At 38.9% G+C, this 25,321-nt stretch overlaps 1 protein-coding gene across 2 annotated transcripts; it reads left to right on the forward strand.

The window, feature by feature from the left end:
* Positions 1–10,832: 10,832 nt before the first annotated feature.
* Positions 10,833–23,795, forward strand: LOC148035340 (coatomer subunit alpha-1-like). Of its 2 annotated transcripts, XM_087680346.1 has the most exons (4): positions 10,833–11,322; positions 11,727–12,221; positions 20,473–23,207; positions 23,377–23,795. In XM_087680346.1, the coding sequence occupies exons 1-4, from the start codon at positions 11,115–11,117 to the stop codon at positions 23,389–23,391; spliced, it is 3,453 nt and encodes a 1,150-aa protein (XP_087536472.1). In that variant the 5' UTR covers positions 10,833–11,114; the 3' UTR covers positions 23,392–23,795. The 2 variants fall into 2 exon arrangements, with proteins under 2 accessions (XP_087536472.1, XP_087536471.1); XM_087680345.1 differs by having other exon boundaries at positions 10,835–11,322; positions 20,473–23,795.
* The last annotated feature ends 1,526 nt before the right edge of the window (positions 23,796–25,321 follow it).

A 25,321-nucleotide genomic window follows, 5' to 3' on the forward strand; every position in this document is an offset into this window, starting at 1 on the left:
TTTTAGGATAATATCTAAAAGATCTAGAATATGCTAGTTTTGCCCAAAATCTAATATTTTTGGACCATCCATACTATACATATTAACACTAGTGATTAATATGGCTCATAACTCTCGTTCAAGTTGTAGCTTCTATGAAGGATGGCTATGGTCCTTGTTAATCCGAAGAAAATATCAGATTTATGACTCTCGATTCTTTTAAATTAAAATATTTTCAATTAAATAAAAAAAGTTAGCTATTTATTAATGTTAGCTAGTTTTTACCTTAGTAAGTCTTTAGTTAGTAACCTTACTAACTTATTAATTGACTAACTAACTTTCGAACTAACCAACTAACTTTTCATTGCATTGAAATATTACAAAGCTTTACATTGCCTCTTGGGCTATTTCGAGGCTTTGAAGGGTTTCTGACTCCATGCACTAGAAAGATTTGAATAGATCTCAATTGTTACTTGCACACCCCTTTTTGATGGAGGAGTTGGAAAATGTGGTGAGTAGCAAGATGAAGAGGGGGAAGGGTTGCTATTGGATTTCTATGTAGTCATTTAGAATGTGTGAGGGCTTGACACGTGCATATATGCAAATTGTAGTCATTTAGAATGTGTGAGGATTGCTATTGGAATTAGTTTTCTTACAGGCTTTGTTGATCATGGGGATACTCAAGTAAATACCAAATTCCACATATATGCAAATTGTAAACTAGTGGAGACCACTTGAAATGCTTATGCATGCTAAAAGGTCATTATTGAGGTATTGACATTACGTATCAAGTTCTTGCTACCTAGATTTTAGAGTAGGGATCAATGTATGAATGAGAATGAGCACACAACTTAGTAAGATGTGGCATCATTTGACACGCTAGAAGATGAAGAAAATCACTCTCACTTGATGTGCACACAAGACCAGGCATGTGATAAAGCCGTCGTGGAGGAAGAAACAATGTGACATTCCTTCAAAAGCTGATTATCATTTAAGGTTAGGGATTTCAACTCTTCTAGCCATTTTAGTAGTTGTTCCTATGTATAAAGCTCATATTAACTTGCAAGTGCAAACCAGACTACTTCAGGCACAAAGGATTCATGGGCTTGCTTGCTTAGCCTACAAAAAACATTATTAATAAAATATTTACATGTGGCTTGTGGGAAGTTAGTTTAAACTATAGTTAATTGGGATTCAACATCATAAATGCAATAAGTCAACATTGGTGTTGGGTAGTCCTTAATCAATGGACACAATTCTAAAGGTACTAGTGATCATTGGCATAGAATTTGACTTGACCAATGGTTTATTTGTGGCCAAATTAGGGGTGCACCTATTCTTACCCCCTCAAGTGAAGTTTATTGGTAGTCATTCCTTACTCTAAGAGACATCAACACAGGTGTCAAATGTCTAAGTTGGATGTCTCAAATTGAACAATTAACGATACATAAAGGATCAAGGGGGTGAAAAACAATAGGGATGGGGGGTTTGCTCTATAAAGTTATTCTTGAAACAATTCAAACATTTCAAGCTCCAAATGCCCAACAATTGGCATATGTATTTTGAATCCTATTCTTATAAGAACATATTGACTATGGTCCAAATCCTAACCTTATATGAACAAATTTGACAATTGAAGTCACATGTTGAGAAATCTCTTGGCATGGATATTCTTATGGTATTGTCATTGGAGCACTTTGATGTGGACGATCTCCCCCTTTTGCTCCTTAACTTATGGGGTGTTAGTAATTATTTCTAGCTTTGTCCCTGTGTGTGTGTGTGTGTGTGTGTGTGTGTGTGTGTGTGTGTGTGTGCGTACATATGTATGTAGAGACACACACATACATACACAAGTACACATGTGTAGGTGTGCGTGCACGCATGCACACACACAAGCTTGGGATACTAAAAACACCACATGGCTCAAGTTTTATTTCACACATGCTAGCAAACCGAACACTCTTTTTTCTTTTGGTGACATCAACATTGATGTTGCAAAATTAACTTGATTATCTTTCTTCCTTCTTGACATTTTTCAAATAGAGTACTAAATGTAAAACAAAGTATATGCCCCTACAAGTATTAATTCCACTTGTATAGACCACTTTTGGACACAAACTTTTTTTAATGCAAATAAATATTTGATTTAAATATCAAGGTGGTATTTGTATCTAAACCTACGAGGATAAAAAGAGGCAAACCCTAGTTCTTCACTACTATTGCTTAACGCTAACCTTTTGACGTAAACTTGCATGCCATGCCCATGTATTTGGATACTTTCTCATGGTCAGATCACATGATTCTCCTTTAGAGCCCTTCTTCCATTGGCATTTTTACTCATTTCCCTCAATCTTTCCCTTAGGATTGTATCACATTGTCATCAATATGACTTTGCTAGTCCATGTGTGTGTGTATGTGTGTGTGTGTGTGTGTGTATGTGTGTGTGTGTGTGTGTGTGTGTGTGTGTGTGTGTGTTGGTGCACAAATCGGATGCTAGATGCGCACATAGTGAGTGCCGAAAGGTCCCCAAGAACAAAGAACTCTACATAAACTTTATAAAAGCAAGAAGAGAGTTTGCATGACATGAAGTAAAAAACACAAATTGGATACAATCTCCCCCTATGCCTTGTGTGAGCACTCCACAAGGTATGTATTTATAAATTTATTCATCTCCAAGCTAAAAAATCGCCCAATTTTACAATTAGCATACTTTGGCTTTTGTGTTTGCTTTTGTCCAAGTAAAGAATAAAGTGGTTGGACGTTCCAAAAGTCAGGCTGTGCCCAAATACAATGTCCAATAATGAAATATTTAAATTGAGCGCCTATGTGCATACAAAATAATAAATATTTGTCAAGTGCTTCAATAAATAAGCGCACCTAAATAAATATTGGCACCATGCCTTTGATGATAAGGTGCACGTCCATCAAAAATGATAATTTCTTCTAAGTAATCTAAATACACACTATCGCCCAGTGCTTCCTCATGCCACTGCTACCCACTCTACACATCAACTGAAGCATTCACAATTGTTAGAAAATAATAAAATTAAATCGAAAAAAGTGAATACCTAGCAGTCTTCAGCTACAAAATAAATAAATAGATTGGAACTCTGTCCTAACCTTAATTTAATATGAGTGCACGCTAAACTCATAAATGTCCATTAATTTAAATATGTATTTTGTGAAATCACCTGCTGTGGAATCACCCATACGCACATTAAATTAATTTGATATCCGAAAAGGACATGTGTCCCCGTCAACTTCTTACACAAGGATGTGTACGAGCCCCAGTAAACAAATATAGTTTTACGGAATCCACCATGGAATAAAAACCTCATAGAATCCACCGTGGTCTCACGAATCCACCATGGAATATACCTCCTGACATCATACCCCCAGGATGGGATAGCAATTGTCCTCAGTTGCTATTAGCTTAATGTGGAGCGAGTAGTGAGGGGTAAGCACTTAGGTCGCGGGCGTGCATCCTTTGGGCTTCTTCAACTGGATGATTTTTAAACTTAACTAAATATCTAGAATATCTACAATCAATTCTTGTGGTCATAAAGTCTGTATCTAGAATAGTTTCATGTTCAAGTATTTCAGTTTCTTTTTCTAACAAAAGAGGGTTTTCATAGACAGGGTGGACATGTAATTGGCCTCTAAAAGGTCATAACAAATTGATATGAAAAGTATTGTGGATTTTTCAATGTGGGGGTAGTTCTAATTTAAATGTGGTCATTTATCTTGTGAATTATTTTGAAAGGTCCATAAAATCTAGGTGCTAGTTTAACAATAGGGTGTTTCTCAACACTTTGCAATCTTCTCTTTTCAATGCATAACCAAACATAATCATCAACATTGAAACTCATGGCTTTTCTTCTCTTGTTAGCTTGTTTCATGTATGATTATTAGGCTTTCGCAATCATGTCTTTAACTTCAGGAAAAATAGTAGTATCCGTATTAGCAATATCATCAGCAGCTTTAACTTTGTTTAACAATGATGTAATAGATGTAGGCAATCTATGTCCATAAATTATTTTTAAAAGTGCTCTTTGTATAGTTGTATGTGGTGTACTATTGTGTGCAAATTGAAGTAAATGCAAGTGTGTATCCCATGTTTGTGGTTTTGAAATTGTGTATACATGCAAAAGATCTAAAATTGTACTGTTAATAGCTTCTGTTTGCCCATTGGTTTCAGGATGAAATGCATATGAGAAATCAATCTTAGTACCTAAATCAGCAAACAAAGTAGTCCAAAAATTGTTACAGAATCTAGAATCACGATAAAAAATAATAACTTTTGGCAAACCATGGTTAGTGAAAATAATCTTCAAAAACAATTGTGCAGCTTGAGATGCAGTTAATGTTTTCTTGTATGGAAGAAAATATGCTTGTTTGCTAAATCGATCTACGATAGTCCAAATCATATCATGATTAGCTTGTATATTAGGCAAACCAGTTTTAAAATCCATTGAAATATGTTCCCATGGTTGTTCAGGAATTGGTAAAGGCATTAACAAACCATATATGCTTACCATGGTGCCACTTGACTCGTTGATAAATTAAACATTTAGAAACAAAGCTAGAAACATCAAATTTCATTTGTGGCCAATAAAAATCTTCAACCAATGTTCTTAAAGTAGAAATAATACCTCTATGGCCTTGATATGGGGAACAATGAATTTCCTGCAACACAAATGATCTAAATGGAACATTGACACACAATCTTTTCTCATAAAACATAAATCCATCAGAATAAGACAAAGAATCAATTGGAATCCAGTTATTAGCAATTAATTTATTCCAATCACCTTGAAAACTAGGGTCTTGGTCATAGGTATCTTTCATAGGGATAAGGGAATCAAAAGATAGAACATAAATATTATGGATACTTAGTCTTCTACTTAATGCATCGACAACAATATTAACTTTTTCGGGTTGATATTAGATAAGTGGGTGAAAACTTTGAATAAAAGCAACCCATTTAATATGACGGTCAGAGATTTGTGGTGGCTGAGTAAGGAGATGTTTGATACTTTGTTGGTCAGTTTTGATCATGAATTCAGATCCCATTAGATAGTGTTTCCATTGATGTAAGGCTTGTACTACAGCTAACAATTCCTTATCATAGGTAGAATACTTCAGCTCAGAAGGTTTAAGTTTGCAATTAGAATAGGCTATAGGATGTGAATCTTGCATAATGGCAGCTCCTATTCCTGATCCGCTAGCATTAGTGACTACTAGAAAGAATGGTAAATTAAAGTCAGGTAATTGCAAAACATGTGCATGTGTTAAAGCATGTTTTAATAAATCAAAAGACTTTTGTTGGATATCAGACCAATGATATAGAACACCTTTCTTTAATAATTTTATCAAAGGCAATGCAAGCAATGAAAAAAATCTCACAAATTTTGTATAAAGCTGGCAAGATCTATGAAAGAATATAAGTAATGCACATTTTTAGGGATTGGCCAATTTAAAATTGCTTCTATCTTTTTAGGATCAACTTGGATACCATCAGAAGAAACAATATGACCTAAGTATTCAATTTGGGTTTGGAAAATTTCACTCTTTTCAAGGTTAGCATATAATCGATTCTCTTTCAATAATTTAAAAACCAAAGATAAATGTTCATAATGCTCATTCTCATTTTTAGTAAAAACCAATATGTTATCAAATAAAATAATTACACATTACCGATGCTTCAAAAATATACGATTCATTATACGATTAAATGTGGCTGGTGCATTAGTCAAGCCAAAAGGCATAACAAGGAATTCATATTGATCAAATTGAGTTCTAAATGCAGTTTTGAAAATATCAGGTGTATCCAATCGTACTTGATGATATCCAGATTTGAGATCTATTTTGCTAAATATTATGGCCCCTTGTAGTTTATCCATGAGGTCGTCTACCCTAGGGATCGGATATCTATTCTTGACAGCGATCTTGTTTAGGGCACGATAGTCAATTAACATCCTATAGGTATTATTTTTCTTCTTAACTAATAGGACATGTGCACCAAAAGGAAAACTACTGGGCCTATTAAGTCCTTGGGTTAACAAGTCTTCAACTTGGGCTTGGATTTCTTTCTGTTCAATTTGATTGTGTTTATAAGGTGCTTTACATGGTGATTGAGAACCGATTGAGAATCATGAATTAAGTCTATTTTATGATCTTCAGAACGTGTAGGTAGCAAAACAATCTTTAAATTGTGAAAGAAATTGTGCGTGCCTAGGATGCATTTGATTTTTCTTAGCTTCAATTTCATTCACCCATACTAAGTATGATTTGCTACATTTTCTCAATGCACGTTTAGCATGTGTGTGACTAAGCAATGAAAAATTATCAAAGATGTGCGTATCATGTAATGTAGTTTGTTTTCTATTAGAATGAATTTTCATTGAATGTGTGGAATAATCTAATTGGGATTATATTTGTGACGCCAAGGCATTCCTAAAATAATGTCACTAGCTTGCAAAGGCACAACCAATAAATTTTTACACTCAATATAATCGCCAACTTTAATTTTTAAATCATGAACTTCTTGTGTGCCATTGTATCTAGTGCCTAAGAATGTAGCTTTATGCGATAATGAGTTGGAATAGTATATAAATTAAATTCTTTGACCAATTTTGCAAAAATAAAATCATGTGTACTCCCATCATCATGCAAAACAATCTTTTTGTGACCATGCACAAGATATTTCATTGTTAATAATGAATGAGGATTTGGCATATTTGGTAAAGTGTCTAAAGTAGTACTGATATCATCATCATTTTCCGTGAAATCTGACATTTCTTCATGGTCTTTGTCTTCAGTCACTCCCAAGTAATTGATATGAACAATTGGCCTTTTGGATTAATAGTTCACTGCTAGGTGTCCAGGTTGGTGGCACTTGTAGCAAACTATAGGCTTGGCTTTGGAAACATTATTGGTAATGGCTGGGAGTTTAGGTATGTTGGGATTTGGTTGGAAAGATGGCTTAGGATTTGAATTTGTGTTTGATGGTAAAGCAGGGGGTCGTGTCCAGGATTTACGGAAATGAGAAGGAACAAAACAGTTCTGATTGAATCTTCGAAAGTTGGAATTGAATTGCTTTGTACCAAAGTTACCGTTAGTTTGAAATTTTTATGGTCACTTTACTCGTCCACAAATTTTGTCTTCAGCATCATGGGCAAAAGAAATCGCACCTTCCAAAGTCTTTGGCTTGAACATGTTCATTTCCATATAGAAGTGACTAAGCAAACCAGACATATACTTGCGCTTGTGGATCGCCTCAGGAACATCTTTAAGCATTCGAAGTTGTAGTAATGCATTCTAGAAACGCTAAGTGTATTGCGGAATAGGTTCACGATCTCTTTGTTATAGAAGATCCCACTGTTTGATTGCTTTTTCATGGAATTGATGTGGAAGAAAATTCTGCAAAAAATTCTTTTGAAAGGCTTCCCAAGTAGTAGGACAATCAATACCCTTGCGGACAACAGTCCACCATAATGATGCTCTGTTCACTAGATGGTTAGTGACACATTTGAGTTTATCTTTTTTAGCATATTGCTCTTCATGAAAATAATCATCAAACTGACTGATAAAAGTGAGAACAGTTTTTCCATTACATAGCCCGTTAAAAATACAAAATTTGAAATTTCTTTTACTTATCTTGGCTTCTTTCCTGAGAGATTGTGCTTCGAGTATCGTATCGATCATACGTCGTATAACATCTTCAGGTTGCGCTCCGTCTTGATCGATAGTGGATCATTGAAAAGTAGCCAGTTGTGCTTGTAAACTTTGGTATGCTCTTCGCTCCTCTTGAAGTTACATCATAATTAGGTCCAATTTTTGCTCAATCGTTGGTTTCGGCAAATCACATTTCGGCCAAATCTTCCATAGTTTGATCAGACATCCTACAAAATCTCAGACAACCTCACACACTTGAAATCTTGTTAGAGGGATGAGCATAGCTCAAGTTTGGGTTTACAAGGTTTGCTTTTTTTTACAAAAAAATATGACTTTTTGGCGATCTTGCTTCTTTTGCGAGAATGGTAATTGATGTCGGTCTTCTTCTAAGCGAGAAATAGACTACATGTGACAGCCTACTTGCTGGAAATCAACTCTGTCATAGCGCAGGTGTAAACAAAGGCTTGTTGAAGTTGCAAAGCAGGTTCGAGATAAGCTCAATGTGAACACCCACTAAGAAGGGAATTTAAAGATTGAATTGTGACTTCAGTAAAGCTTAGCTTTAAGCTTTTTAAAGAAAAAGCTTCAATTAATCTCTTGGTAGCGCGCAGGATGACGGCATGTATTGGCTGACGTCGACGCAGTTTAGAATATGCTGCCGCCACAATCGCTGAAATCATGAAGAGCTAAGCTTTACTTAAGCTTTGTAAAGCTTAAAAGCTAATCTTAATGAAGTTTTCTTCTTTGTGTTCTAAAAAAAAGTAGTCTTGAGAAAAGAGCTTGGAAAGTGGTCCTCCATCGCAAGAGAGTAGTCCTTCACGATTCAAGAGCACAACATGGGGTTCTTTATCGCCAGGAATACGCTGGTATTGACGGTTCATCACGAGAATGCCTGTAGAGCCCATTCGTTCCAGGAGCTTCGCCTTTGCGCGAGATGGTAAGTGATTGAAAGCCCTTGGTCTCAGCTTCACTCTGATACCATGCACAAATCGGATGCTGGATGTGCGCGTAGTGAGTGCCGGAAGGTCCCCAAGAATAAAGAACTCTACATAAACTTCATAAAAGCAATAAGAAAGTTTGCATGACATGAAGCAAAAAGACAATTTGGGTACAATATTCTTCCATGCCTTGTGTGAGCACTTCACAAGGCATGTATTTATAATTTTATTAATCTCCAAGCTAAAAAATAGTCCAATTTTACAATTAACATGCTTTGGCTTTTGTGTTTGCTTTTGTCCAAGCAAAGAATAAAGTGGTTGGGCACCCCAAAAGTTGAGCTGTGCCCAAATACAATGTCCAATAATAAAATATTTAAACCGAGTCCCTATGCGCATATAAAATAATAAATATATGTCAAACACTTCAATAAACAAGTGTGCCTAAATAAATATTAGAGCCATGCCTTTAATGATAAGGAACGCGTACATAAAAAATGATAATTTCTTCTAAGTAATCTGAATACATGCTATCGCCCAATGCTTCCCAATGCCATTACTGCCTGCTCTACACATCAATTGAAGCATTCACAATAGAAAATAATAAAATTAAATCGAAAAAAGTGAATATCTAGCAATCTTCAGCTACAAAATAAATAAATAAGTTGGAGCTTTGTCCTAACCTTAATTTAATACGAGTGCACTTTAAACTCATAAATATCCATTAATTTAAATATGTATTTTGTGGAATCACCCACATGCACATTAAATTAATTTGACGCTTGAAAAGAATAGGCGTCCTCATCAACTTCTTGCACAAGGAATCCACCTTGTGTACGAGCCCCGTCAAATAAATATAGTTTTACGGAATCCACTATGGAATAAAAACCTCACGGAATCCACCCGTTAAACATACCTCCTGTCATTATGTACTTCCCTTAATATTTCATGACATTGCTATGAATATATCACTTTTTTCTTTTTTCTATGTAATAAGTTTGTTATATTAGTGGCTAAGCTATTGGCGACCAATTAACGTATCTAATCTCATTTTCTAGTGATTGTATGGATATTAAGTCAACTCAACACACAAACATTGTCATTCATGTAACATACATAGACACACACACGTGTAGAAATTACACGGTACAATGGACCGAATCTGAGTCAAAAGTAAAGAATACACATCAAATATGAAAAGACTAGAAACTACTTTAATTTCAAACAAGATAATACAAAGATGGCTTTGTCCACCTCTGTACTTCCATTATAAAGCTTAGATGGTGATTCAGACAATAGCTTAAAGACTAGTTGAAAGAACTATAACTGGGTAAAAGATAGATTGATGACGGCTTTGGAGGGGTTTTCCTTTTATAACTTAGGAAGGTAGTTTAGTTAACATGTCCGACCATATTACGAACCTTCCCTAGTTGAATAAGGAATATTCCTTGTATAATTAGATTCACAAAGAGGATCTTTTTGCCATCCGATCACATAGATCTCATTTGATATATAAGTTGGGACCTGCCAAGCTCACATATGGCTTCTCCTCATAATGGAGACCTTACAACTTTGAGCACCATGGATCATTGGTGGTATTTTATGAGGATGAGATATTGAGCATATCTAACAACACACACACACACACACACACACACACACACACACACACACACACACACACACTCATTTACTCACACATGCTCTCTCTCTACATTAGAAGGTACTTATGATCGATTTTACTAATTCAATCATGACACACACACACACACCCCTCTCTTGGGCTTTGTGATTCATAACATCATCATTGATATAATATGTATCTCTCCTCTCCCTCTCTATCTTTCCCTTAGGATTGTATCAGATTGTCATCGATATGATTGTTACTCTGTGTGTGTGTGCGCGCTTCCCTTCACGTCACACGATATTGTCATGAATATATCATTCTATTTTTTTTATTTTTCATGTAATATGTTTATTATCTTAGCTATCAATCAACATATCTAATCTCACCCTCCAATCTCATTTTCTAGTGATTGTATGGATATTCAAGTCAAACTTGACACACAAACATTGCCATTCATGTAACAAATAGGCACACACATATGTACACAATCTCCTTGCCTACAATTCTCTTCTTTGTCTCAAAAGGTCCTTGAGGATTGGTTACATATTGCCACTGATAATAACACACACTCACTCACTCTCTCTCTCTCTATCTACACTAAAAGGTCCTTGTGGGATTCATGCCATCGTCATTGATGTAATTCAACTCTCTCTCTCTCTCTCTCTCTCCCCTGCGTAATACATCGTGATCGTCATTGATGTAATAATTCTGTCGCTCTCTCTCTCTCTCTCTCTCTCTCTCTCTCTCTCCCGTGTGTCTGTGGCCCTTCGTGATTACATCACTTTGTCATCGTGTCTCTCTCTCTCTCTCTCTCTCTCTCTCTCTCAGAGGGGGCACCTCGGATATCTGTCTCTCTGTGTCCTCCTCCTCCCTACTAGCACAGAGCGACGATCGCTATGTTGACGAAATTCGAGACGAAGAGCAACCGGGTGAAGGGTCTCAGCTTCCATTCCCGCAGGCCCTGGATCTTGGCTAGTTTGCACAGCGGCGTTATCCAGCTATGGGATTACCGCATGGGCACGCTTATCGACAGGTTCGATGAGCACGAAGGTCCTGTTCGAGGAGTGCATTTTCACAAATCTCAGCCTCTCTTTGTATCTGGAGGTAAGTAAATATGGCCGTCTCAAATCTCTAGTATTGATGGGTGTTGTAGCTCACTAGCTAGCAGTACCGCCAAATCCGTATGATTCAAGCACATGTGCAGTTGTGCTAGCCTGCGAAGAGTTGCGGAATGCTGCAGACTGATGGGATCATAGCTGATATACACACACACTTTTCATGCGTGTCGTGAAGAGTCGCAAAATGCAGCACATTGATGGGATCATAACTGTTATAGGCACATAGCCTTTAGGATTGTCATGCATATTGGATCTCTCAATGGAACGGCCAAATAGCTTACGCATGCAGTATTCATTGCAGAATAGAGTATCCTAATGTCTGTGCTATCAATGCAAATCCCTTCCTTTTGCTTTTTCACTCGCTCAGATCTATTTTCCAAATTTCTGCAGGTGATGACTATAAAATCAAAGTGTGGAACTACAAGCTGCGTAGATGCCTTTTCACTCTACTTGGCCATCTGGACTACATTCGCACAGTTCAGTTCCATCAAGAATACCCATGGATTGTTAGTGCCAGTGATGATCAAACTATCAGAATATGGAATTGGCAGTCCCGCACTTGCATAGCTGTCCTTACAGGTCACAATCACTATGTCATGTGTGCTTCCTTTCATGTGAAAGAAGATCTGGTGGTCTCTGCTTCATTAGATCAGACTGTTCGAGTTTGGGACATTGGTGCTCTAAGAAAGAAAACTGTAGCACCTGCAGAAGACATTCTCAGATTGACGCAGATGAACACTGACCTGTTTGGGGGAGGTGATGCCGTGGTCAAGTATGTGCTTGAAGGCCATGATCGTGGTGTGAACTGGGCATCCTTTCATCCTACGCTTCCTTTGATAGTTTCAGGTGCAGATGACCGGCAAGTGAAGCTGTGGAGGATGAATGGTTAGTTTCTCTATCTGCATTATGTGCAATTGGATTTCAATGCAACTTCTCATACATGCATGCTTCCATTGATTCAGGCTGTGTGGTTTGATAATCCAAATTGCTGCTGTTAAGATGCTTTCTGGCTCAAATTCTCAATCTGTTTTTATATGAAACATTGTATGTCACATCAAGCCGTGTCCATCTTTTCTCATGTGAACAGAGTTTTTTGAAAGCAGGTAATGCACCACAGCATTGAAAATGTTGGGAAAAGAGTGTCTCAACCCCCTGAAACTCCCATGGGTGATCCTGCAGTGAGGCACGTACATACATAAGAAAACTACAATGTAATCCAGTGAACCCTCTCTCGATGCATCCCACATCCCACTAGGCTATGAATCTCTCTTCACTGTAATGAATGTCACCAAGGCAAATTAAGTTACAAACAGGAGAGCTGTGCACATGTAAACAAAGCATTTATGTAAGCTCATAATGCACTATGGCATTGAAGATATTATTGAAGGAGTGTCTGAGTCCCCCAAAACTCCCATTGGTGACCCTGCAGTGAGGTATGCATGTACATAAGAAAACTACAACATAACCCAATCAACCCTATCTTGATGCATCCTGCATGCTGCTATTAGGACATGAATCTCTCTTTATTGTGATGTATGTCACCAAGGCAAATTAATAATTAATAAAGTTACAAATAGGAGAGCCATGCAGGCTGACACATACTCAAACCCACCTGTCCACCACTAAAGATGACATCATTTTGGAACCAATTGCTCTTTGGAAGGCTGATAACAAAATCTATGGAAATCCCCATCCAAGGCAAATCTAGAATAGGTAATGGCTGTAGCTTCCCCACCCCCTTACAGTTTGTCTGGTTTTGAGATCAGGCAATGCCTGGCATCCCTTCACATACCAAGTGAAGGTCTTGCTTCATCCATGGCCAAAAGTAATGTTGCAAAAATTTCTCAAGGGTGGGACCTTCACCACTATCCCCCGGAGTAGGTGCACCATACATTTCCTTTGCTTGCATTTCTGCATCTTTGGACCAGCCTCATAGAGCTCCTTCATAGGTGTGAAGAAATCTAGCTCCATTGAGTAACCATAGTCACTGCATGTGGTTGCTAGCTCAATGCATTGGCTACTCCATTCTCCTTCCTAGGCAAATACTTGCGTAAGTAGAACCATCATCAATGAACTTCGTCTTCGTTCGTGCCTCAATATTAAAAGATTGTCCCAAAATAATATCATAAGAGCATGAATCCTACACAAAAAAGGGTAATTATCGTGCACATCATCTATAGTCACCCTCATACTCAGACATGCAGCATAAAGCTCTCTTACAATATTGTTGGTAGCTCTCATCCACTACCCATGCTCAACATCAACAAGCCGTTTTCAACTCTTATACAGACTACGTACAATGATATTTATCTTTGATCCATGACCAAGCAATACAAAACATGGCTTCTCCATCTCACCAATCTTTACCACTGTCTCTGTGATTGCGGTGCCCAATGACTCCTAGAGAAATAATTGCGAGGAATCATCATAGGTGCATCATCCTTTGCATAGTGTACTAGCTGTACATCCTTCACAATCTTCATGCATTTTGGAGCATCCTCAATAAGAACATCAACATCACTCTCCTTAGCTAGCTCCTTAATCATAATGCCTTGCATGTTTGGTTCCTCTGAAGTTTGAATCACCTATTTCTTTCTCTTGATGATATCTATAATCTCCTTGTGAAGCTCTCTTTTTGCAATGCCCAAAACCTCGCCTAGAGTGAACTCAACCTTGTTGTTTAAGTTCCTTTTTTCTAGCATCTTGTTAAGATCAATAGCTAACTCAATATCTGAAGCAAGTTTGTACCTTGGCTATTTCTTCGGCTTAACAGTCTCCTTCATTGATACATCCTTTGTACTACGAAAAGCCTCTGATCTAGAAGGTGGTGGTGCAGGTTCACCCCCTCTAGTCTTTTTGGAACTACTAGGAGCTCCATCATCTCTCTTTCTCTTCTCCTTAACAAGCACCTTTGCACCTTGAGTTTTTGCTAGATATGCATAGACCGAGTACATATCAATCGGAGAATCCCATCCAATTTTTGATCTAATATACTTCCTTGCATTAGACAAATCAACTTGCTGCACTTTACCCTTATTTGCAATCTACAATGTGAAAGACCATAACTCAGATTTGCTTTTTAGCTTCTTTTCAATTTGAACACCATAGGTTGAAGCATTGCTTGTGGCTACATAAGAGATACGAGTAGACATATCCTCAAAGATCTTTCTTATACCACCTTTTCCAAAGTTAGGAGCAATAGGTTCACCTGTCATGGATGCATATATCTTCTTACCTTTCATAAAACCACCTTCTTCGGCTCAACATCCTTCAAAGACCCAGTCTCTACATTCGTGTTCAAGACTATCACACCATATACATCGCCTTACAAAAGGTTTCCTAGATGGAGCTTGAGAAGGGCCAACTTACCCAAAATCTACCAAGTGAGTTATTTTAATATGCAAATCCTCAAAACCCTTAAGCAATCTTTCCATAGCATGGTCCTTTCCTGCAACTAGTGCAGAAGCCAAAGGTTGTGGCCTAGGCAGAGGCTTAGGCCGTAAGAGAGGAGTAAGAGAAGTAGAAGCAACAAAAGGCATAGAAGCAAAAGAACTAGTCTCCAACTTGGCTTTCCACATGTGCCTTTTGATCAACGTAGAGACTGCATCCTTCACATCGTTCCAATGCGTCTTAAGCCCCATCGGCTTAATTCTCTCTTCCAGTAGTGTCCCTAATTCTCTTTGCTTTGTTGGATCAGCCGCCAGCAAGAATAATTCAACTTTCTTTGACTACAAAGTTTCCTGCTTTGTAGCATCCAAATGATTGAACTTCTCTTCAAAAGTTTGCAACAGGTCTGAGGCAACAAGCCCTTTATTAGGCTTATACACCCACTTCTTAAATGAACTTTGGGTATCCAATCCTAAGTCCTCTAAGAAGTACTTCTCCTTTAATGCTTTCTTGAATACATCCCATGAAGCATCCTACCTATAGAGCTCATTAATGTGCATTTTCAATGAAGAGGTCACAAGACGAACAAAAAGTTGACTCAACAAGCACATAGGGACTCCAAAGAAGTCCATTTGTGCCTTGTACAATTTCAGATAGCTTGACACATTTTTGCCATCAAACAAGTTTTTGTCATGAACCACAGCTTCCATAGCTTTCATTATAGCATTCTCATATTGTGCATTAGCTTGCAATTGCATGTGTTGCATGATTTGTTGTTGATGCAACTGCTGTTGCTGCTGCAACTCGTGTTGATGTTGTTGTTGCAACTCCTGCTGATGTTGTTGTTGCTGGTGCTGCATATACATGTTTAGAGTATGCAAAGGATGCCTCATATCAGCCGTAGACTCGGGCGTATTTGTAGATCCCACCGAATCTCCCATCCTACTTGATGTGGCTATTTCACATTGGGTTCACTAGAGATATTGAAGGAGTTTCTCATCAAGCCATAAATATGGGGAGGATAAGAGGAAAGCAGGAAGGAAGTTGAAGAACAAACAACACTAATTGGGTATTAGTTCAATAATGTCACTACAGTGATTTACTTCAGGCTCTAAACACTGTAATTGAGTCCTTACTTTGAACAAAGCACCATCGAATTAAAGATGCTCAAGCTAGTCAACTTTAAGGCAAGACTTTTCTTTGGATAGTTGGCCCATCCTTTAGCATTAAGGGTTTATAAAGTTTAGGCAATGATAGACAGTTGAGGTTTGAATGGAAGCCTTTATAACACAATAGATGGAGACCTCTTGTTTTCTCTCGGATGAGTGTATGAAGATGCTCATGGGCTTTTTCATAAGATTTATTTTCTACTAATGTATTTCCAACCTTAATAATGCAATGCCATGATTAGAATAATCATCTAGCGGTGCTAGCTATGCAAGATACTATGAGGAGGAGGATGAGATATAGGAGATGAAGTGGTTTCCATCACAGGGTGCACCCTATCATTGGCGTGTAGTACATGTTGCCGTGCGTTTTGGAATTGAGAGTGACCAAGAAGAAGAGGCCTCGTTTGAGTATGGTGTTGACAACCGTAGTAGTTTACGGTCAGCCTTGTAGTGGAAACTTGATCCTGGCACCTACACGTTGCAGTTTGCCACCTTGTAGTGTCATGGTAATCAGCATCACCCTGCAATGTCAGATTTGTCAGCATCACCTTGCAATTCATGCTAGTGACACAATTGTTTAGGATGAACCTGGGCAAGCTCATCCGCCTTTCCCACTACCTTGGTGACATCAAGAAGGCACTCGTGCTGCAACCTAAAGCAGATCAGCCTATTCTCAAATCCAAATACGAGTTCTTGTCACAGGAACCCTTCGTTGATCATGATTTCAAAGCCCTTGATTTTTCTACAACAATTGCTGGTGAAGTTTATCATGGCCTTGCTTTTCTTCTCTTTTGTCAAGCACCAAATGGCGTAATCTTTCCTCCCTCCATGCATCAAAGCTGGTCCACCCAAAAGCTTTTACTCCATTTTAGCCATCCAAGGCTAAACTTAGCCTTTCTTTTTTCCCTCCCTCCACGATTGTAAAGCATGATGTAGTGCTTTATCCTCAAAAACATAATGCCCAATGGCATGCTTGCAAACAATGCTATCCTCATTTGAGCATATGTACAAGCTCTTTGTTATCCTCATTATGAGAACTTGGGTCCACACTCACAACATTAGTGTGTAACTTCGGCACCTACCACGGGTATTGATTCATCTCGACAAGCTTACTTCATACATTCTTCCCTATCTTGACCAATAGATGTTGCTTGACTAACTTTACTGCATGTGTAGCCATCTCATATGCTATCTCATCGTTTCTTTGGCTCTTATCAAAGCAAAAGCACCTCAAAAAGCATTTTCTAATAGCACATGAAGCAACACTTAATGTCATCTTCACTCATACAATATCCTTTATACAATGTTACTATAACATTGAGAGATCCCCCAACTAACATACGGAACTTAATGCAAGCATTGAGATTCTATACAAGCTACTACACTAGACAAACCAAGTTATGTGAAAAGTGACACTGACTTTATTCCCACTAAACTACTGTCATATGGCCTTTCTCCAAGGCTTTTCACAAGTGGATGCATAGTGTAATGACACCATTGTATCATACTTGACCATGAACTCCAAAACTTCAAAAGCACTGATCAGAATGACCTCAAGGCCAAGTTGGTTGAGTATCAACAACTTCTCACCAAGTCCTCTACCACGAGGGCTCCTAAGTCCTCTAATGACTAAGTCACGTTGTTTCTAAACAAGTTGCTAAGGAAGTACTTTCATTTTGTGCAGCATGTGATCTCACTAACTACCATGTCCACCTTCTATGAGTTTGAGTGTCAGCTACTGTGTTATGCATGGCTATTCAATTGGTTTCATAGTACTTTATCTTTGGGAGGTCCTCACTATGGAAACATGGGATGGGGGACAGCCAAAACATGGGATGGAGGTCCTCACTATGGAAACATGGGATGGGGGATAGCCAAAACAAGGGAACTAGAATCGGGGGGGGGGGGGGGGGGGGACGACACGTTAAAATAATGCATTTTTATATATAAAATAGCTTTGAGCTAATCATATTTGACTTTTCTATACTAAAATACATAAAAAAGCACATTTTAAACTTAAGAAATATAGTTTTCATATGGACAAACTTTGAAGACTGATGTATTACAAATGAGCATTTGCCCATTGACATGATTCATGTGACATGAAAACTCAAGGGCCCAAACTAAAAACAAAGTTTAAAGGATAAATGTAAAAAAGACTAAACAGTAAAAGCAACAGCTGGCAATAAAGCATGACATATGACATCACATAGGCAAATGATTGTGTAACCAGCCATAAAGCAACGTACAGAAGGAAACGTTAGCAAGGATCAAGCCCAAATCTAGAGGGCATCATCATCATCAGTAGCAAAATGAGCATTTGCAGCTCTCGAAGTGCGAGCATAATTATCACGGGTACCAAGTACAGTCTCCATAAAATGGGCATGCTCCTCCTCTTGGGGTAAATGGGTCAGCTTGTGATGTAACACTTTTGCAAAGCATCCTCAAGTTAGCACTAGCAAAGACCAAGTCATTTGACTTTTCCATTCCAAGACAATTCCTTTTCTTTGAAGCAATATGATCATAGGTGCTCTATAATTGCTTCAAGCAAGAGGAGCTCATTGCCCGACTCAAGATGGGGATAGCCAACTTTTGCAACTTTGGTCCATCTAATCCGAAGTCCTTCCATCAGAAAGGTGCTCCAATCTTGCAACGGTCCAACTGAGCATCATCACAACCATAAGAGCCTCGTCTTCTCCTGTACATAGCAAGCTGATCTTTGATCTTATGCCTGGTATCCACATGGGCACCATGCACTCTAGAATAAGGCAGCAATGTAGATTCACCTCAGCATCATTATGTTGATCCTTGCCTTCAAAGTCAAGGTCCACAACAAAGGCAGCTGAATGCAAAAGTGAACTATAGGCATTCCACCTTCCAATATATAGATCATGTATCTCCTCATATTTCTCTTCATCAAGTACCGAACCTTTAACTTCTTGATCATCCTATCCATTGCCTCATGTGGATTGAGATGTCCCTTGACCTACAAATACATTCAGCTAGACATAGTCGTGTTGCGACACTGTTCTAGTGTCTCGAGAGCCCAGGACCACTGTCCCTTGTTTCTATGGCCCTCACCACCATTTCTCAGTAGGGGCAGTAAGAAAAGGAGAGACAAATTAAAACCAAAAATTCAATAAAAATAAATGTAAAAATCAAAATCCTAGTCATTTTTTAAACTCGGGTGGGAGAATGTATTTAAAAAGAATAGGTATTGTCAATATTGTTAAATGGTTGGCCATTTTGATGATGAATGCAATTAAAGGCAAGAGGCACATAGCTAGAATGAAAAAAGTGTTTAATGAAACAAGTACAATAACAGAAGTGTTGATTCAACATCCTATATCCATCAAATTTGCATGAATGGTAGAATGTGGAATGTTTGAGCAGCAAGATACATGTTTGGCATGAAGACATAGGTTCTTTGATCTATGATAATAACTCTGCAAGTCAACTTATAACTAAAAATATCATTTTTTATAATTCATTGTATATAGTAGAAAGCTAGAGATTGCATCATGTCCCATTGCCGCCACTATCTAGTGGTGAATGGCCAAAGTAACGTGCAGTTCACATGTGCACAACTCAATTATGCCAAAACAAAGCAATAAAAATACATGGCTGCATGGAAGGGACATGGGAGGGCTTGATTGCAAGGAGAATACATGGCTGCCTAGAGAATTGTATAGCACATATGTATGTGTTTAATAACTTTGTTTGTTTTAGGCTTCAATACATGGTGCATGGTGAGGTCATGACTTGCCTTGCAACTGTGCTACTGTAGTTTAATATGCATGTTGGTCTAGTGGTGTAGCTGAGGTGCAGTGATTTTGCTACAATTTGTTGCAATGTAGATGCAGCCTTTCCTGTGCTGGTCTTCTAGTGATTGGCTAGCTGAGCTCCATCTACCTATACATCCTGACTAATGCTTGGTGAATGGGATACTGGTTGGGGGATAGTGAGAGGGAGCTTAATAAGCATTGGTCTGGATGCTTTGCCCATATAAGCAGTTGTGTGATGTTCTGAATATTGCACTATATAGCTGAGCTCCATCTGCCTATACATCCTGACTAATACTTGGTGAAGGGGATACTGGTTGGGGGATAGAGAGAGGGAGCTTAGTCAGCGTTGGTCTGGATGCTTTACCCATATAAGCAATTGTGTGATGCTCTGAATATTGAACTATATAGCTGATTGCAAGGTTTCTATTGCATAATGCAAGTTTGTCTTTCTGATTGCTTTGCAGAATGTAGAGAACATTGAAATGTATTATTTTCAGTGACTGTTGTGAAAGCTTTACCCATTTAAGCAATTTTGTAATGTTCCAAATATTAAACTAGATAGCTGACTGCAAGATAATCATGCAAGTTTGTCTTTCTGATTGCTTTCCGATGTCTTCATATGCGAAATTCAATGCTTTATGAAACTGTATCATGACCATCAGTTGGGAAATTAAGATTATGTAGGAGTGAATGTGGGATTTGGTGTTCGTTTCTGCTCTGAACTGATTGGGTTTTGTGATTCTCACTTAAAATCTTCAACTTTTTGGTATTCTGTTCTCACATTTTCATTGGCAGATACTAAAGCTTGGGAAGTTGACACCTTGCGTGGACACGTCAACAATGTTTCTTGTGTCATGTTCCATGCTCGGCAAGACATAATTGTCTCCAATTCTGAAGATAAGAGTATCCGTGTATGGGATATGTCAAAAAGAACTGGTGTACAAACTTTTCGCAGAGAGCATGATCGTTTTTGGATACTTGCCATTCATCCCGAGATGAATCTTCTGGCTGCTGGACATGATAGTGGAATGATTGTGTTCAAGCTGGAGAGAGAGAGGCCAGCGTATACTTTGTATGGAGGGACTCTTTATTATGTGAAAGAGCGACATCTTCGGAGCTATGACTTTGCCTCAGCAAGAGAAAACTCTTTGTTTTCTATCAGAAGGCCAGGAACAACAGGCATGAACCAGGCACCGAAATCTATGAGCTACAACCCTGCAGAAAATGCAGTTTTGATCTGCTCAGATGTGGATGGTGGATCTTATGAACTATACATAATATCAAAGGATAGTGCGGGCCGGGAAACGCAAGAACCAAAGAAAGGCATTGGGAGCTCTGCGGTGTTCATCGCTCGTAATAGGTTTGCTATCATTGACAGGGGAACAAACCAAATTATCCTTAAAAATCTCAAGAATGAGGTTACCAAAAAGTGTAGCTTACCTCTGTCTTCCACTGATGCCCTTTTCTATGCCGGTACAGGTAACTTGTTGTGCCGTGCAGAAGATCGAATTGTCCTTTTTGATGTACAGCAGAGAACAGTTTTAGGTGAAATCAATGCTCCATTTGTGAAATATGTAGTCTGGTCCACAGACATGGAATATATGGCTTTGATCAGTAAACATGCAATTATAATTGCTACAAAGAAACTTGAACACAGGTGCACCTTACACGAAACAATTCGAGTGAAGAGCGGAGCCTGGGATGAGACTAATGCAGGTGTTTTTGTCTATACGACTTTAAATCACATCAAATATTGCCTTCCAAATGGAGACTCTGGCATCATAAGGACTTTAGATGTGCCTGTATACCTTATAAAAGCAACAGGAAGTACTCTATATTGTCTGGACCGTGATGGAAAAGTTCGCACCTTACAGATAGACTCAACAGAGTACATCTTCAAGCTTGCTGTGATAAAGAAAAAGTTTGATGAAGTTCTGAAAATGATCAAGAGTTCTCAGCTTTGTGGGCAGGCTATAATTGCTTATCTTCAGCAAAAAGGTTTTCCAGACATAGCTTTGCATTTTGTGAAGGATGAAAGTACTCGGTTCAATCTTGCAATTGAATCTGGAAATATTGCAATTGCTCTTGCTTCTGCTAAAGAAATTGATGAGAAGGATCATTGGTACAGACTTGGTGTAGAAGCTTTAAGACAAGGAAATCACGAAATTGTTGAGTACAGCTATCAGAAAACCAAGAATTTTGAAAGGCTTTCGTTTCTGTACCTTATCACTGGGAACCTCGAGAAACTGAAAAAAATGTTAAAGATTGCTGAGATGAGAAATGATGTGATGGGCCAATATCACAACAGCCTTTACCTGGGTGATGTTCTTGAGCGTGTGAAAATTTTGGAGGAGTCAGGTCACCTTCCTCTTGCATATGCTACAGCTGCGATCCATGGGCTCACAGACATAGCAGATCGTCTAGCTGAAGAACTTGGTGAAAATGTTCCGGCACTTCCTGAGAAGTCTGAACTTCTGCAGCCACCTGTGCCTGTTGTTCATGATGGCAATTGGCCGTTACTCTTAGTTAGTAAAGGCATGTTTGAGGGTGCATTTGGTGATACAGGAAATGTTGGTCAAGAAGATGAAGACATTGATGCACATGCCTGGGGTGAGGAAGTGGAAATTCCTGAAGTTGTGGAAAGTCAGAATAGTGATGTTGTGGTGCTTGAAGGGGATGAAGTTGAAGAAGAGAATGAAGAAGAGGGGGGATGGGAAATGGAGGATCTAGAGCTTCCTGCTGATACTGGGGCTGTAGGCACTACAGCTACTGTTTCTCAATCTCAGTTCTTTATTGCTCCCCCACCTGGTTTGCCTGTAAGTCACATATGGACACAGAAGTCATCTTTAGCTGGAGAGCATGCTGCGGCAGGAGCATTTGACACTGCCATGCGCCTGTTAAACAGGCAATTAGGTATTCAAAACTTTTCACCTCTAAAATCCCTCTTTCAGGATCTCCACATGGCCAGCCATACATTCTTGCCTGCTTTCACTTCTATCCCTGTGGTTCCCTTGGCCTTGGAAAAAAGCTGGTCAGAGTCAGCAGGATCGAACTCTCAGAACCCTCCAGCTTTACTATACAAGCTTTCCAGTTTGGAAGATAAGCTGAAGTCAGCCTACAAACTAACAACAGAGGGTAAATTCACAGAGGCATTAAAGCTCTTTCTCAGTATTCTTCATACAATTCCTCTTCTGGTAGTAGACAACAGGAAGGAAGTTGATGAGGTTAAAGAGCTGCTGGGCATTGTGAAGGAATATGTTCTTGCCCTAAGGATTGAGTTAAAGAGAAAGGAGGCTAAGACTGATGCAATTCGCCAGCAGGAGCTTGCTGCTTACTTTACTCATTGCAATCTTCAGAATGTACATGTAAAGCTCAGTTTGCAGTCAGCTATGGCACTTTGCTATAAAGGAAAGAATTTCAATACAGCCAGTACATTTTGTCGGCGGCTTCTTGAGTTGAATCCTCCTCAACAGGTAGCTGCAAAGGCACGGCAGGTGCTAGCTGCTTGTGAGAAAAATCCTCAGGATGAGGTACAGCTAAACTATGATCCACGTAATCCATTTGTAGTGTGTGGTGCTACATTCACCCCAATCTATCGTGGCACTAAGGATGTGAGCTGTCCATATTGCACTGCGCGGTTTTTGCAAAGTGTCACGGGGAGTATTTGTTCTATTTGTGACTTGGCTGTTGTTGGTGCAGATGCTTCAGGCTTGATGTGCTCATCAACACAGGTACGATAATCTTGTTGTCTGAGGCATTTTCATCTGTAGTCTGAGCTTATTACGAGTTTTACCTTCTGAGAACAACTCTAGCTGTTTGCTGGTATGTTTATTGGCACTGCAAGCAAATATCAGGCTGTGGCCTATTCTCCGCTTCCATTTAAAAAACAAAAAAAAAAGAGGAGATCTTGATCACTTTGACAGGCGAATTGGCAAGGTTTCCCAAATTTATCTATTTTACCTTGCACTACATGCTTTAAGCTTGTATTTTGACACAGCTTCAGTTTTGACATTTTACTGCTGTAAGTGCACTTCAATTTTACAATTGGAGAACAACAGTAGTGGCTAACTTGTAGCATCTGGATGTTCCTTTGAGAGAAGATCACATTTGCAGTCAAATCAGCATGGTGCTCCCATTTTTAATTTTAAATTTTGATCTGTAGGCATTGAGCTAGTGTTTTGGCACAGCCTCTGTTTGAGTTGTATGATGTTCTGTTTGTTCCAACTGATGTTCTTAGATCGACTGTTCCTGACACTGCATTCTACATGTGAGGTGATAGAAACACAGTCACTAGTATAGATTACGCAGCAAGAAAATTGCATATGGTAGTCTAGTTTGGTGTATGTCTTGTGTGTAATTGCATACACATCAGGAGCTGAATTTTGCTGGGTGATATTTACAAATCAGCTGAAGAAGGTTGATAAGTTGTTTGTGGGTGAGTCAAGCTGCTTGGTTAGGGTTGAACTGAAGCTGTGCCAAGTTTTTGCCTGCTGATTCAATAGGTAGCTTTGTAACCTTGTTTTTATATAGAAATAAATGTGAAAAACATGCTGTCTGGTAGTTTGAATCCCAAGCTTGGTTGCTTTCCTTTATTGTCTATGTCTAGTCTTTTGCCTTGAGAACCTCATGTGAAGGGCTCTACAGGAAGCTGAATGGTTTTCACACCGAAAATCTTATATTTTGACATGAGCTGCATTAATGGACGTTAAATACTTCAGTAGACTACTGAGACTTCTTCAATAAAAAATATAGGTCTCTGATGTGACTCCAATTGGGGAAACTGTTAGCAATCATGATTGTCATGGCTTGTCATCTCCTGCATGTGAGCCTCAGTTTGAGTCAGATGAGAGGACTTTAGGAGCTCTGCCAGTTTGTCACTTGTTTTGACGGAGGAGGTAGCTCATTCTAGAGCAGCCATTTTATTGCTGTTTTGTGCATTTTCTCCTCTAGTGAGGTTTTTGTGTGCATTTCTTGGGCAGTTTCTGCATTTACCAGTCTGCCATCACCTGTCGGATTTTATCCATCCCTGTTGTGTTTTTTTCTGCCACATCAGCACTTGTGACTGCATTTAATGCTGGTCAGCCCATATTTTGGGCCCTCAGATGCAGGTCGGCCGTTTTGTTGGGTTTTGGGCTATATATACCTCCGAATTGGCTAGTCCTTGGCATTCTTCTGTCTTTCACTTAGCAGGTGCACACTCTGACTTTAGCATTCTCCTTTGTCTCCAGTGCTGCTGTCATCATCAGTGGGATGTGGTGCCCTCACCAAAGCTGTGGGCTGTGTGCAGGGACGGATCAGTCCTCTTATTGTATTCAGCATTCTTTTCTTGTTCAGTGCACATTTCTTTTCTTCTTTTCTTCTAGAGTTGCTCTCTCTCTCTCTCTCTCTCTCTCTCTCTCTCTCTCTCTTTCTCTCTCTCTCTGTCTCTGTGTTCTATTTCTTCTTTCGTTGCGCACTCTCACATTCTCACATGTTATCATTGCCAAATGAGAGGATACAAAGCTGCGTGGTGCTGAAGCAACCCTTCTAAAGCTGAGGCTACCATCCCATTCCTTCTTTCATTGCGCACTCTCACCAAATGAGAGGATATAGAGCTGTGTGGCTCTGAAGCAATCCTTCTAAAGCTGAGGCAACCATCCCAGAG

Source organism: Lygodium microphyllum, chromosome 6 (genome assembly GCF_053477565.2).
Source record: "Lygodium microphyllum isolate KBCC chromosome 6, Lygodium_microphyllum_v1.1.10, whole genome shotgun sequence".
NCBI lineage: Eukaryota > Viridiplantae > Streptophyta > Polypodiopsida > Schizaeales > Lygodiaceae > Lygodium > Lygodium microphyllum.